Consider the following 14,962-nt stretch of genomic DNA (forward strand, 5'->3'; position numbering starts at 1 on the left):
ATTCGAATCATTCTTGTCGCATCACATGTTTCCTAAAATTAATTTTAGGACTTTCTGAAGATTGTCTGCAAATCTCTTTGGGTCCCGCTATAAGTTTATATTATTTTTAGATTTTTTAATATTAATAATCGATAAAAAATAGTTTCGAGACCCAATAAATTATAGGATTAGATGCAAAGGTCTTGCAATATTTTCTCCAGGTAACGCTAGTGAAACCAAAATTTTAAACCTGATTTGCAAACCAATTAATGTGTCATCAATAAGAAATTAGCACGTTAATCATTAATATTTTGGTCTCCCTTACAGACTGTAGGGATCCCAAGAGACCCTTCCCAAACGTTGTCACAGACCCTGATAGGTCCAGGAAGTTCCAATTAAAACACTAGTTGTTAGTTGTTACTAAGCGTCTTGCTTACGGAGAAAATTATATTTGGTTCCATATGCGGGGGCAAAAAGAGTAGCCACAACAGGGAAACTCAGTTGCCGGAGATCCAAAATAATTTAAGTAATAAAACACTCTTTTAACGCTCAAAATTAATTAAGGACATAAATCCAAAAATTCCATAGTAGGTTCGCTCACTCTTGCGTTCAAGTTCATGTCCAAGTAAAGGTCAAAACCAGACATGCCTCTCAAAATTAAAATAATAAAATATGATAAAATTAAAAACAGCTAAACATAAGTCTTCCACAATTTCCCTCGGCCGCCGACCGACCACTCACAAGTCTAGTCTAGTCTAGTCTACTCGTCGTCGAAGGTGGTTTTCTTCCCTGCACCATTCAGTACAAGATGGGAATTTGTTAAGAATTACCGAGAGCATCACAACCTAACCTAAACACTTGGATTCAAAAACAGAATAATATAAATGCCTACCTGTTCCAGGAGCAGCTAGGTTTGGTTTGTTTCCACGTCCTCTGCCACGTCCACCATCCCTGAAACCACGTCCACCACCATCCCTACCCCCCCTGCTGCTGTTGCTAAAACGTCCTCCGCCACGATTATTGGAATAACCCCTGTCATTACTCCTCGGAGTACCAAAATCACCTTTTGGTTTTGCCTCTTCCACCTGCAAGTAACTGTCTCCAAATTCATGTCCATTGAATTCTAGAGCTTTGTTGAAGCTGGCGGCATCCGAGAAGTCCATGTAAGCCATCCTGCATTTTATCAACACAATTTATCAAACAAGGCACATAATGTGTAGAACCACCACCACCAATCGAAAAAGAAAAACAGAGAGATACAATTGCACATGTAGCAAGCTGGAAATATATATATATAAAAATCAGCACAAGACATTGTACAAACCCTTTAGAGGCGCCAGTCTCATAATCTTTGGGGATGGACACCCTTGTTATCTCACCACAAGAACTAAAGGCTTCTTGTAAGGAGCTCCTGATCTGTAAAATAAAACTAGTTACACTTGAAAAAGAATCTCAACATTAATTAGACAACAGAGCTCAAATTCCTCGAGCGGTATATACCTCATCCTCCCCAAGGGATCTGTCAAAACCTCGAACAAATATTGTTTTGGACGCACCGCGTGGTCCCTTCTGATATGAGTTGCTCTCCCTTCTGAAGTTATTATCAATAAAAGTAAGAAAATAAATTGATGATAACACCGAAACAAAACAACAAATGAAGCAGTTAGAAGGTGCAATGTACCCAGTGGGAGTATAAGCACCCCTTTCACCCCTTTCCCGAGCCAGATCAAGTCTGATATCACGACCAAGCAAATCTAAACCATTAAGTTCAAGAGCCTGCAATAACAAAAGCTTAATAGTTTAGCAACAGAAACGAAAAAACAAAAAAAAAAGATTAACAGCAATACTACAGATTCCACAAAGAAAGCGTAAATGTCAAAGAAAAAAAACGAAACAGAAGTCGTACCTTCTTTGCTGCTTCAGCTGTGGCAAACTCAACATGTCCAAAGCCCTTGAACTTCCCTTCTGGATCTGAGGCAAAACGGATATCAACAACTTCGCCAGCATCTTTGAAGAAATTCCTCCTGCATAAAATAGTACTATTAGTTGAAAGAACCTAAAACATAACACAAGCTTAAGTCAACGTATACACGTACAAATCGTGTTCCTCAATACGGAAGTTCAGGTTTCCAGCGAACAGCGTCTTAGAAGTCGATACGTCAGGAGTAGCTGGGGTTTTGGGCTGCAAAAACATTATTATAAAATCAGAACATTTATGATAGGCAAGCTGAAAGTACAATTGACAAAAGGGAGGAAGGGTCAATTACAGCTTTCTTCTCAGACTCGGCATCTACCATTTTCACATCAGTGTCCTGTTCACAAAAATAATATAGTATAACATTAGTCACATGGGTCGGGTACATAAATCTAATATTACTTTGTTCAGTCGTAATGTAAAAGCATTCTGCCCTACAAAAATGTGCAGATAGGAACAGATAATAATATAACTACAGATAATGCAGATACTAGAGTTGGAAAATTCATGTACCCCTAAGAGCATCCTATTAAGCCACAAGTCCTAATGAATAAGAGATCAGACAAGCATCACCTAAAACAAACTAATATCACGCTAGCTCAGTAAAATTACCTTTTTCTTGGGAGTCTTTGCAGGTTCATCTTCCTCTTCTTCGTCGGAACTGGATTCCTCCTCTGACTCACTGCTATCTTGCTTTGAAACTTGAGAAGGCTGCAAGAATCCAAAGAGGCATGACTACAAGTCCCAAAAACATTACAATCTAATGCTGAATGTAAACCCAAAAACTATCACCTTTACTTTCTCTGTCTTTGGAGGTTCCTCCTCTGAACTATCAGAGTCCATATCCTCATCAGAGTCACTTGAATCCTCATCCTTTTTGGATGGCTTTACACTCTTAGCAGCAGGGGCAACAGTTTTTGTGGTACCCTGCAACAAAATAAATTACTTAATACCATCATCAAACCGCTTTAAACACTTAAAAAAAAATACAAGAAACCAATATTTATCCTGTCCGCCAAAATGAGAAACATTAAAAAGGCTTCTGCCTTCACATGTGACACTAAATAAAAGCTAGAGAATCAAACATTGCAGGGATAACTAGTTTAGTAGCTGCAACACATTCCAATAGGAATTTAAAAAGAAACAAACCTTCACTTCCTCTGAACTATCATCAGAATCCTCCTCTGAACTATCATCAGAGGAGCTTGAAACATCCTGTCCTTTAGGGATAACAGCAGATACTTTTTTCACAACTTCCTAAACATGTTCAGAAAGATTAACATTCAAACTATTTACTAAAACCCCAAATTAAAATGGCTCAACCTATAGAGTAATTCCTTCAGATGATACAAATATTTAAGCTTGAGCACAAACCTCATCTTCAGATTCAGAGCTCTCTTCAGACTCGGAGCTGCTAGTATCTGCTTTCTTAACAGGAACTGATGGGCCTTTCTTAGCAGCTGCAGCCGGCTTTTGCGCAGTAACCTTTGCAGGGGTTTTCTATAAACACAAAAGTTGAGGATCACTATCAACCAAAAGGTACCTTTCCCAATCTAACAAAGGACAAAATACACACAGTACAGTATCCCAATATACAGTTATCACTGACTCAATCTTCACGAGCATGTCCCATACAATAACCCCTATGGAAAAAAAAATTACAGCACCAAGTTTGGAAAACCAGATCCCGCGCTATAGTGTGATTCCTTCAGATGATATAAATATTCAAGCTTGAGCACACACCTCATCTTCGGATTCAGAGCTCTCTTCAGACTCAGAGCTGCTAGTGTCTGCCTTCTTAACAGGCACTGATGGGCCTTTCTTAGCTGCTGCAGCTGGCTTTTGGGCAGTAACCTTTGCAGGGGTTTTCTACAAACACAAAAGTTGAGGATCACTATCAACCAAAAGGTACCTTTCCCGATCTAACAAAGAATAAAATACACAAAGTACAGTACCCCAAATATACAGTTATCACTGACTCAATCTTCACGTGCATGACCCATACAATAACCACTAAGGCAAAAAATAAATTACAGCACCAAGTTTGGAAAACCAAAAACTCACATCATCATCTTCCGAATCATCGCTACTCTCATCTGAGCTTTCAGTTGAAACATCTTTCTTCTTTATAGCAGCAGTTGGGCCATTCTTAGCAGCTACCTTAGATTTAGGAGCCTAAAATCAAGCAGTAACACACGCTTAAAAACAGACACTCTATTTTCAAAATCAGGAATAAAACACAATAAATAAACAAATCAGTAGTTTTATTTGTAAAAAAAAAATACTCACTTCCTCATCAGATTCCTCATCCGAAGAATCATCACTGCTAGATGACGCAGCTTTTTTAGCAGGAACTGACTTTTTTAAGGGAGCGGAAGGCTTGGCAGCAGGTTCCTATATCATACAACACAATTAAGTCTCATAATAAATTGGACAACTCTATCAGCCACACTGACATTAAAATAAAATGAATACTCACTTCATCAGAGTCAGAATCATCTGATTCAGAACTGCTAGATGGCTTACTTTTACCATTTTTAGCAGCCTTGGGAGCAGGTTTCTGAGCAAAAATAACACAATAAATGTTTTTTCCCATGTAGTAAGAAAAGCGCAAGTAAACATCCAAACCAATTACTCATCAACATGAAGTTTTAGGGTCATCGTCGAACCAAATAGAATGTGAACTCCAAAACCAAAATGATGAAATCTACTTTCTCAAAATTCAAAATTCTGGGACATTAAAGGTGCATAATATTATTTTAAGTGCACATGTTAAGAATAAATACACAAAGAACAACCCATATAAACAAACATATAAACAAAAAAACAAGTGTGTAGCGTAATAAACCTTCACGTCAGAGTCAGAAGACACATCAGACTCCTCCTCGGAACTACTAGTTTCCACTTTCTTCTTCTGGGTCTTTGTTTCAACTTTCTTCTTCTGAATGGCCTGCGTTACACCCTCGTCAATCTTCTGCTTCTTTGCGCTCACAACCTTCTCTATTTCGTTCTCGGCATCTCTCTTACCTTCTCAACACAACCACAACCAAAACAAATTCAATAACCAACATCCGAAACAAAAATATCTCAAAACAAACCAAATATGCAAAATTTAAACTTCAAACTACACTATCAACGGATAAAAACACCATAGCACAACGAATAAATAAAATAAAATCAAAACAAAAATTTGCCAAAACTTCGAAAAGAATCGAAACCTTTCTTTCCAGACTTAGGAGCTGGAACAACTACAGCGGGAGCCTCAACCTGTAAGGAAAATCAAAACCCAATTAGTAAACGAAATCATCGAAACAAAATCGAAGACTTGACGAAGCGAAAGCAGTTCAAAAGAAGCATACTTTGGTGGCGGATTTCTTGCTTGATTTGCCCATTTGGAAGATTAAGCTAGGGTTTCGATATGAAATATGGGAAAAACAAAGAACAGAGGGGCGGAGGCTGGCTGCTCTGAAAAACCCTAGGGTTTAGGGTTGTAGGGATTTTGGGAGCGGTGGGAGTGAGCGTAGAATAATTATCGATGCTGCTCTCTATTTATACAATTTGGGAATCTGCGTGAGGGGGTTAGGGTTTTTGACAGGCACGCATGTAAGCGTCTGCATTATGCTGTGCGTTTTGATTTCTTTGAACCTGAACCGTACGATAAACAAAGGCGTTTTTCACTCCTTGGGCCTAAAATTGTCGAGAAGTTCGTTTGGGCTTTTGCCTCTATTACACCCACATACGGAAATATCAAGGAGTTCATTAGTGTGAAGAAGAATTTGCAAGTGACTCTTTAACACAGTATTAAGAATGAGTTGAGTCATTTCATGTTTATGATGGGTATGGGTTCGAACTCTGTCAGTGAATAATCTAACATTTAATTTAATAAAATCTACCGTTTGAAGAAAAATAAAATGTGTGAAGAAGAATTTATTTTTTTGAACAAAAACATAAAAAATTCAATAATATGCAGTATTGAATAATAATAGAAATAAATGGTTGGGATTTGACAATAGAAGATTTATAACAGTTGTTAAAATCAAATCTAACGGTTAAAACACTCTTATAAGAAATCCTACTCGGACTAGCTTACACCTGTCCATTTGGCTTCAAAACTTTATGTCTAGGCTCATAAAAAAGTTTGAAATTATCGGGATCTCACCCTAAAGACTAATCAAAGTTTTCTTTGAAAGTCAAACAAAGGATTAGCAAGCATGGTTAGAGCAGTGTATTTCTCTCTTCACATTCAAGTTTGAATTCATCTTTCTGTAATTTACATTAATTCAACATAGACTATCGTCCAAAAAGAAATTTGAAATGATATGAGATCTCCCCGGAAGGCTGATCAAGATTTTCTGGAAACATCCGAGCCATGAAAATTTTGTGGAAAAAAAAAGAGAAAATTAATTTAATCTGAAAAATCTAAAATTACTAAAACAATGCTGTTATTTTACAAGGCATGAAAAATTGGGAAAATTTTGTATATAAAGATACAAAGATGGTAAATTATTTTGTTGGCGGCTTTTCTCTTCTCTCATCCGCTCAAAAAGGGATGGGAAAAAGGAGGGTTTTGCCTCCTACTGTTTCCCAAAGCCTCCAAATTTGGGCCTCTCTTATCTTCTTTCTTTCTTCTCCAAGCATGCATAATGAGTAACGAAAAGCGTCTGCGTTTCGGCTTTTCATCTTCTTCTCCCTCAACGAATGGAAGCCTTTAAAGCAGGGCGTTTCCTTTCGCTGCGAAGACCACGTTAAAGAACACAGTAAGATCAGTTTCAAAAACCAAATGGTGATTTTCTTCTGCTTCCGCCTTCTCCATATTGTTCGTTCCATTTCCTAAGTTCGTTCATGCTTGAAGCATCGTAGGAAACTGACGGCCCAACCTACATAATCAAGATAGAAATAAGTAACTGACATTTCAGCATAAACATTACCTGTAGATGTGTCCTCGAAAAGTAAAGATAATAAATTCATCTATCTTAAATTCTTTACCTTGGCTTTTGATTGAATAAGATCATCTAGAGTCAGTGGCCTTAACACCGTAGATGCATCACTTTTTATGTCCTGCGCAATGAGTAACCAAACACCACCAATTGGCACACTGAAATCAGTACAAAACTTTACACATGATGAAAAAAAAGGTGAAGAAGATATTCAACAGGACAATAGAAAACTGAGAAAATAGCAGAAAAAATTTATTCCTCCCAAGGCACACCCAAAATTAAAAAGGAAACTCAAACACTTTGACAGGCTCGTAAATGGAACCAACGAGAAACTGACGCCGACATTACAAACAACAAAAATGCATATAACCTTCTTTTCTTCTTCTAAAAGCTCCTGGACAGGTCTATACGCAGCAGCAATGCAGAGGTTCTTCAAATCACTGCCAGAGTATCCCTCGGTTGCTTCTGAAAGTTTGTCAAATTGGAAACCAGGTGCTAGATTCTCTTGAGCAAGAAATATACTCAATATCTTCTTACGATTTTCAACATCAGGTAAATCAACGTATATCCTACGAAGCAACCAACATAACTCGGTCAACATTGTTTGAACTTTATTTTAATTAATTTTTTGTCGTATGAGGAGAATCTACTATCAAAGAGTACCATAACCAGTCTGGCAAGACAGAGATAAACAATTGACAAAACCATTGTAACCAATCTGGAATAAATCAACCACACCTTCTTGGTAACCGACGAATGACAGCATCATCAAGGTCAAATGGTCGATTTGTGGCGCCAAGAATAAGGATTCTTTGACTGTCTTTGGACCTCAATCCGTCCCAAGCTGCCATGAACTCATTTCTCATTCTTCTAGTTGCCTCATGCTCAAAAGACCCACCACGAGCACCAAGCAAACTATCAACCTACAACAGAGAATATTTAACAGGATGGTCAAATTCTGGGTTCAAAAAGAAAACAAAAGGAACTAGATTGGTGTACATCATTTTTCTTTTAATTCCTCAAAATTGAAAACCTCACCTCATCAACAAATATTATGACAGGAGCAAGCTTGCTGGCAAAGGAGAAGAGAGCCTTGGTCAGCTTTTCAGCATCTCCAAACCACTGTATCAAAAAAAGTTACAAAGATAAGCATTTAACAGAAACATAGCTTGTTTTTGTGAAATTAAACTAACCACTGCCAGATCTTAGATACTCGAAAGCATACCTTTGATGTTAGAGTAGAACCAGTTATGCTGATAAAGTTCGTCCCAGCTTCTGTTGCGAGTGCCTTGGCAAGAAGGGTCTTCCCAGTTCCAGGAGGCCCAAAAAGTAATATTCCTTTGCAAGGCTAACAATGCAGCATCACATGGTTAGGCATTCATTCAAGCATTAATGCAAATAATGAACAAGATTAAAATAAATACCCGCAACAAGTTTCCATGAGAGAAAAGCTCCGGTCTCCTCATTGGAAGAATGACAAGTTCATTCAGCGCCCTCTTCACGTCCTCCAGAGCACCAACATCATCAAACCTAACACCAATTTCACCAGGAGGTACTACTGCTGAAACAAAGTTGCTCTCATATTCATCCTTTGCTAGGTTCTGCAACAGTTTATATATGTTAAAGGTGAAACAAGATACGAAAAACTCAAATACTTAACTATAGTATGAGCCAATTAAATACATGCCTTCAAATTTTGAGAGGGCTTCCGAGACAAACTTTCTTGCTCCTTCAAACGTGAAATTGCTATTTCAAGGCTTCACAAAAGTAACAGAAGTGTTAAACGGCAGGGTAACATAAAACTTTTAAATACTATATACGACAGATGTATCATGTACCTTTCACGAGGCAGATGCAATCTTTCACCTTTAACAGAAGGAAGAAGGCATGATGACAAGTAATGGTTCTTTGCCCAGCCAACTACTTTCTCAGCCTCTGGGAAATAAACAGGTAAAACTATTGAATAAAACTGAATCATTTGAAAATTTCTGGAATTGAAAAAAAAAACATAATAGCTGTGACGCTCCAGGAAAGCCCTACTCTAGATTCTATATTGACTAGTGCAGATCCCTAGCATGATTAAAGACAACAATATCCTCTTTTTTGGAAACAGGAAAAAAAAACATATTGCAAAGGGCAAAGTTAAAGAATTTATATGAGCCATTGACAAGCAATCCACATACTAGACCGGCATATATGGTAATTCACCACCTACATCCAAATTCATAATATGACATTTCATTGTTCAACCCAAATTCATATATGGTAATTCACCACCTACATATCCAACTTATAAACTTCAAAACTCCATATTACAACAGAAACTTAGTATTTTTTTTCTGTTTCTTAACAAGTAAAAATGCTCAAGTTAGGATTTCTTACTTCGCTTTGTCAAGATTACACCATCAGTATCTACTAGCAATAAGTCATTGCATGAGAGCTCATTTTCCTCAAGAACCTACAATAGCTCAAAATAATTCAATAAGTAAGGAGGTTTGAAGAACAAAAAGCCCCCGAAATAGACTAGTAGTAGCACAAATACACTGCACAGTACTTCACCAACCACTCATGTGAATTTCACAACTAGAGGATACCTCATGTAATTCATTTAAATTGCTCCTTGCTATCACGATTCTTCTGTCTTCTTCAATCTGTTTATTGAATGTTCGAAGATCCTCTTCCTCCTGCAAAAGTAAAAAGGATGAGGAAACAGAACGAGTGTGAAACCACGAAAAAAAAAAAAAAAGTAATCACATTTGTATATCTGTGTGGATGCTTATGCGTGTAAAGTATGTAGACGGTGGTAACACACATTTATGCAGGAGGAAGACCAACATTTACCTTTGGCGGATAAACGCAGAAAACATTTGTGAATAGCTTATATATTTCATTATCATCTGATTTCTTTGTTCCTTTAAGTCCCTCTGTAAGACGCTTAAGAGAGAGAGGCTTGAAACAGAAAACAAGCAATTTGTTAATTTAAGTAAAAAGGACACAACATAATTTTAGGGAAAACATTACCTAGCATCTAAGGAAGAAACATGTAAATCTTCAACGGTGAAAACTACATAGAAACTCCAAAAGCAGAAAAAAGTTTCTGATAATCCAAGGAGAAGAAAAATAACACAAATTTCTCAAACACAGATTTATGCATTACTGTTTGTGCCAAGTACATTGTGCTCCTCAAGAATAAAGAGGATTACCAGCTTTGCAAGACGCCCAAAATTTGGAAGTATCATTGTCTGTAGCAGAGTATTTGTAGGGGAAAAGTGTTAGTAATAAACTACAAATAGTTAGCCATTAATCAGAAACAAGTAAGCAAACAAAACATATAGAGATCCAACAAAAATGAATCCTTAACACTTACAAATTTCTCTTTCCCCTTTGACCCGGATTCAACTTTGTTCTGCCCGCAAATCAAAACAACAGGACCTGACAACTCGTCAAAAACTTCTTTCACCTTAGCGACAAACTCCTTGCGATCTGACTTGGGAACTGCCCTAGACATCCATTGAGAAGAGTCTGGAAAATAGACAATAAGAGGTTGCTTGGCATGCAATACCTGCAAGCAATGAAAATCCAGATACAGTTTACAGATGGACAACCACACGCCTCAGAAGACAAAGTTCTTATCCTTTGGTATTGTGTACCACACCTCACATAGGGCCTCCATTGCAATATAACAATCCTCAGTCCGTGGGTCAGGAATATGCTCAATTTCCTTAGCTGTACCAAATGGAAATCTGTCATTCTATAACTAAAAGAGTCGCTACCAGAATTTCCATCAACACCTTAAGCTATATCAAATTAAAACCATAACCAACTGTGTAGAGAACCGAAAATACGATCTTTTTCATCCATAAAATTCAGCTAATGGTAGTAAGCCACCTGCTATTCAATCTAATGCAGCCTTTGTTTCAATTTCATTTTCCTTATCCAAAGTATCTACTGGAATTTATTATCACCGATGAAATTCACAATAAAACAACATGAGTCAAGAATACAAAAACACTAGGGAGTACAAAAGCAAAAACAGAAAATGATAATATGAACAGCCTCGGTATGAGTAATAACATTATGCAAGCCTAGAATTATAACCATGGAACAATGAAGCCCTACACTTGTATTAGATTGCTTAAGTTACATTTAATGATGTCATAAGTTGATCTGATAGGCCATATGCATAATTAAATAGAACTGGTGGAGATTATCAGTTTGCAAATCATAAAGCAACTTGTCTGTATATTGGTCGTAACATTCACATGAACAATGCAACAGTAACTTGTCTGTCAAAATTGATGAAGTCTTAAACAAAGGAAATCAGAGCATAAAGTAATCTCCCGAGTCCAGGAACAAAAATGAACAAAAAATTAAAAAATCCGCATTACCAAGTATCCAATAAACTGGTGGATCCGCAGGCTGCCCTGCTACTTTCTCCTCTTCATCCACTTCAGTTCCTGTCTTCTGTTTAATATCCAAAAGAACAGCAACTCGATCTCCACTCACCTCATATACCTCCCCTCGTTGACCCTTTGGTAAAGGCCTGTACAGATGTCAAATTCATTAGTAACAAGATTTCAGAATAACGAGTGTACATCAACAGCAGTCATGAATTAAATAACCATACTACTGAAACTACTATGAGTATTTTGAATTTTCTAATAGCAAAACAGAAAACTGATACAGGAAGAAAGAGACTACATGCAAAACAGTTGCATAGCTTCCATAATCAGGACCTACAAAATCATAGATAGTTATGTGTATGTACCACATGAAAGCAGCACAAACACAAAATGACAAAGAAATTTTACCATTTAGGGGTTATGCAGGGCATAAACTGGAATAGTCCAAAATATGTTATAGCAAAGTATATGACAAGTGGACAACAAACTTCTAGCAATACACCCACATAACCTCTAAAAGGAGTCGAAACATTTGCGCTAAATCATGGTTGAAAACCACTAACATCTATTTACTAAACCTGAATAAGCCCCCATACTTAACGGAGACACTGGAACATGGATAGAGACTCTAGAATATGGAAGTACAAGGGTCAAACTTAGTCCAAAGAGAAAAAAGGTACGAGAAAAAGCAAAAGCTTTCTAGAGAAAACCAAATGGAGAATCTAAGAATGTTCTACTGTATTTCTCCCCCTACACATGACAACTTACCAACCCACCTGCTACGGAAGATGGTATAAGCATTCCTTGGACCATCAGATGTAGATATCTTCCCCAACAGGACCCTGTATTGCATTATATATGTCAATGTCAGGTGAGGGGGGAGTCAGAGTTCATTTGGGGATGATATCATCCTAAAGGGTTTTGAAAGATAGACCACAGAGATGATATTCTAGGCAGCACGCTTGTAAGTTTTCAAGCAAGATCTAAAAAATCTGGGGTTCAACACTGTCTCATCCACCAATTCTGGCCAAAAATCCTAGGCCGGTACGAGACAAACTGATGGAACTTAACTCAAAAACATGCTAGCTCATTAAATTCCCCCCAAGAAACAGAATTGAAAACGTAAAATATTTGTAGAGAATTGACAAAATTGCATCAAAGACTTATACAAACAAAATCCTATGGAGCTCACGATTGGTGCCAACTTCATTCTTTTAAGCTAACAAGGCAATATCAATTATACACAATAAATCTTGCCAAAAGCCCCTCACCTAGGTGCAAAAGGGATTTATGCCTTGCCAGAATCCCTGGAAGGGACCTATATTTTCTTTTTGAATTACACAAGTTTCATTATCCAAAACACTGGAAAGAAAGTAGCATTCATGAACTTCAAAATACATTTTAATTTCATGAGTTCTCAAAATTTGAAAATCATCTTTTTATTCAACGCCACGAAAAAAATGAATTCCTCAGGGCAGAAAATGTCCAAGATACTGTTAGATCTACTCAACATTAAATGGAGCAAACAAATGAAAGAAATAATTCAGAACCTGTTATCAGCTTCAACACGTATAGAAGGCCCGATGTACTTCACTCGATCTCCTGCAAAAATGAAGAAGCAAGAATACTGATTTTTTTAGGACGAACAACAAAATGTTCTCATATAGAGATGAAAATGACATTTGCAAAAGTAGTTCGACCAAAAATAACAGTTGCCCTAGTAATAAGAAAATGGCCCACTTGGGAATGATTATGGGAGGTACAAAATTACTTCTAGATTGTTGGACAAATGCTTAAAGTGCTTTAGTGAGAATAAAATCATTTTTGTGGTTTTATGGAGAAACACATGGGAGGTGCTTCTCCTTAAAAGTGATCATCTTGAAAAACGCAAAAATCACTTGCAGCCTTCAATGAAACTTTTAAAATACCAAAATAACTAATAACTAAAATCACTTCTACATAAACACTCCTAAACGACCCTAAGAAATATAGCTTCTTATCAACTCACAAAACATATAAGACTTGAATATAACATACGGTAAGAATCTATGTATGGAACCTTTCTTTAGCAGTCGTTTGCATTGCTCAGAAGACTCGGCAGTTTCTGATTTTGAGGATTCAGACGAACTCTCAGTTTCCCCAGATACCATCTGCCACATATGAACCATAGATTATAGATCATGATTTACAAAAAAGTATATAAAGAATCCCAATATCAATAAGATCACCATTTAATTTTCTGAATCACTGAAATATGCTTAGGGTAGAAGGACTAAGAATACAAAAAACCTTTATGCTCCAATAAAAAAAATATGTAAATAAATCATACCTTTGCAAATTCTTCAACAGGAACAAGCTTCTTGAGGGCTGCTTCAGCCCTTGTGTGTGCATCACTTTCATCTTTATCACTAGAATCTGATTTTGCCTCGTTACTACTAGTCCAATCTTCTTCGTTACTCGCAACATTCTCATCCTCAATCTCTGAATCAGAAGTACTCTCCTCCATATCATCATCATCCGATTCAGATTCGCAATCGTCACCAAAATCCTACTCCAAATTTGAACAGATATTAATTATTAAAACCAAACTGTGTGAGTACGAGGAGAAGAGGGGGCAGGGTAATATTAATTTTATTTCAATCTTACATAAGGAGCAAGTACAGTGCTGTCTAGCACCAAGAGGGGAACTTTGAGATCTTGTGCAAGTGCTCTAACTAATCTTTCACGATAAAGTTCAGTGCCTGCAGATAAACAAGATAAATGGTAATTTCATTCAGTTCTACAAAACAAAGTTAACTATGAACATTAGCCACTTGAGGAACTTTGAAATACACAAGGTAATGATTAGATTTGTGGAACCTGTGACCAACCTGGAGCACTCTGAAGCAGAATTCTTCCATTTGAAGATGTCAAACGAGAACCATACGTGGAAGTAAACTTTTTATGTTTCAAATGGGAAGCAGCACATTCCACCAAAAGGTTTTTGGTAGGTTCACTATAAAAAATGAAAAATAAATCTATAAATCTTCTGATAAGTGATACGTGATAAGAAAGAAGCAATCAAAAACATAAAAGAGAAGCAATTACTGAATGTAGTAAGGAAACGTATCCCATGACACAGTTATTTTCTCCCACGGAACAATCCTCCTCAAAAACTCATTTTTGAACTTCTCTCGTTTAGTTGAGAAAGGCGACTCTTTCTTTTTACTCTCAATGGTAATCTTTTGACTAGTAAGCCATTCCTTTTGATCTTGTTCCCCAAGCAGAGCATGTGCATCGAAACTCCTCCCATCTTCCTTTGCTTTTTCTTGAGAAGACTTCCCTTTATCAAGGTCCGCATCACCTTTCACTGGTGTTTGATTATCCTCACTTGCATTCCTTCCGTCACCTTCAGAACTGTAGGCACGTAACTGGCTACCCTTCAAACATGGATTAGACCTTACATGCAAACCAGTACAGCTATAACCAGGAGCAACATTACGCAACAAGAATGAATCTACGAGACGGCTTCTAATAAAACTACCATGAAAACAGTGGTTTCCCGAAATTGTTTTATGACCCAAAGATTGAGAAGAACCATGAACAGTGTAGGTAGGCGTTGTTGAATATTTGGACATTTGAAGCACCCATCTCTGATTTCTAAACTTTAGTCTCCTTGCATGCATCAT

At 37.2% G+C, this 14,962-nt stretch overlaps 2 protein-coding genes across 3 annotated transcripts; both read right to left on the minus strand.

Moving 5' to 3' along the window:
• Positions 1-223: 223 nt before the first annotated feature.
• On the minus strand, positions 224-5,536 carry LOC126596693 (nucleolin 2-like). Its single transcript, XM_050263361.1, is given in 19 exon segments — positions 224-229; positions 825-1,152; positions 1,304-1,395; positions 1,480-1,570; positions 1,661-1,755; positions 1,886-2,003; positions 2,076-2,161; positions 2,247-2,291; positions 2,567-2,665; positions 2,747-2,881; positions 3,104-3,211; positions 3,329-3,454; positions 3,698-3,823; positions 4,019-4,129; positions 4,244-4,348; positions 4,434-4,514; positions 4,803-4,981; positions 5,173-5,221; positions 5,314-5,536. Coding segments are annotated over 19 exon segments (2,013 nt in total). The 5' UTR covers positions 5,347-5,536.
• An 818-nt stretch (positions 5,537-6,354) lies between these two features.
• LOC126595756 (uncharacterized) lies at positions 6,355-14,962 on the minus strand. Of its 2 annotated transcripts, XM_050262060.1 has the most exons (23): positions 14,382-14,962; positions 14,165-14,289; positions 13,941-14,035; positions 13,624-13,842; positions 13,354-13,444; positions 12,845-12,896; positions 12,071-12,136; positions 11,280-11,434; positions 10,547-10,617; positions 10,259-10,453; positions 10,095-10,133; positions 9,733-9,840; positions 9,486-9,575; positions 9,274-9,349; positions 8,730-8,826; positions 8,579-8,648; positions 8,316-8,492; positions 8,117-8,239; positions 7,930-8,013; positions 7,630-7,814; positions 7,262-7,460; positions 6,941-7,012; positions 6,355-6,831 (listed from the first exon to the last, which is right to left on the minus strand). In XM_050262060.1, exons 1-23 carry the CDS (start codon positions 14,960-14,962, stop codon positions 6,724-6,726), a joined length of 3,078 nt encoding a protein of 1,025 aa, XP_050118017.1. In that variant the 3' UTR covers positions 6,355-6,723. The 2 variants fall into 2 exon arrangements, with proteins under 2 accessions (XP_050118017.1, XP_050118018.1); XM_050262061.1 differs by lacking the exon at positions 12,071-12,136.

This window comes from Malus sylvestris, chromosome 13 (genome assembly GCF_916048215.2).
Source record: "Malus sylvestris chromosome 13, drMalSylv7.2, whole genome shotgun sequence".
Lineage (NCBI taxonomy): Eukaryota > Viridiplantae > Streptophyta > Magnoliopsida > Rosales > Rosaceae > Malus > Malus sylvestris.

Coding starts and splice junctions, on each gene's coding strand:
- LOC126595756 (XM_050262060.1), bottom strand. CDS start 14,962: ATGATGCATGCAAGGAGACTAAAGTTTAGAAATCAGAGATGGGTGCTT. Junction 12,897..13,353: donor CAAACGACTGCTAAAGAAAG/GTTCCATACATA, acceptor TCATTTTTGCAG/GAGATCGAGTGAAGTACATC. Junction 8,240..8,315: donor CTCATGGAAACTTGTTGCGG/GTATTTATTTTA, acceptor CTGCATTGTTAG/CCTTGCAAAGGAATATTACT.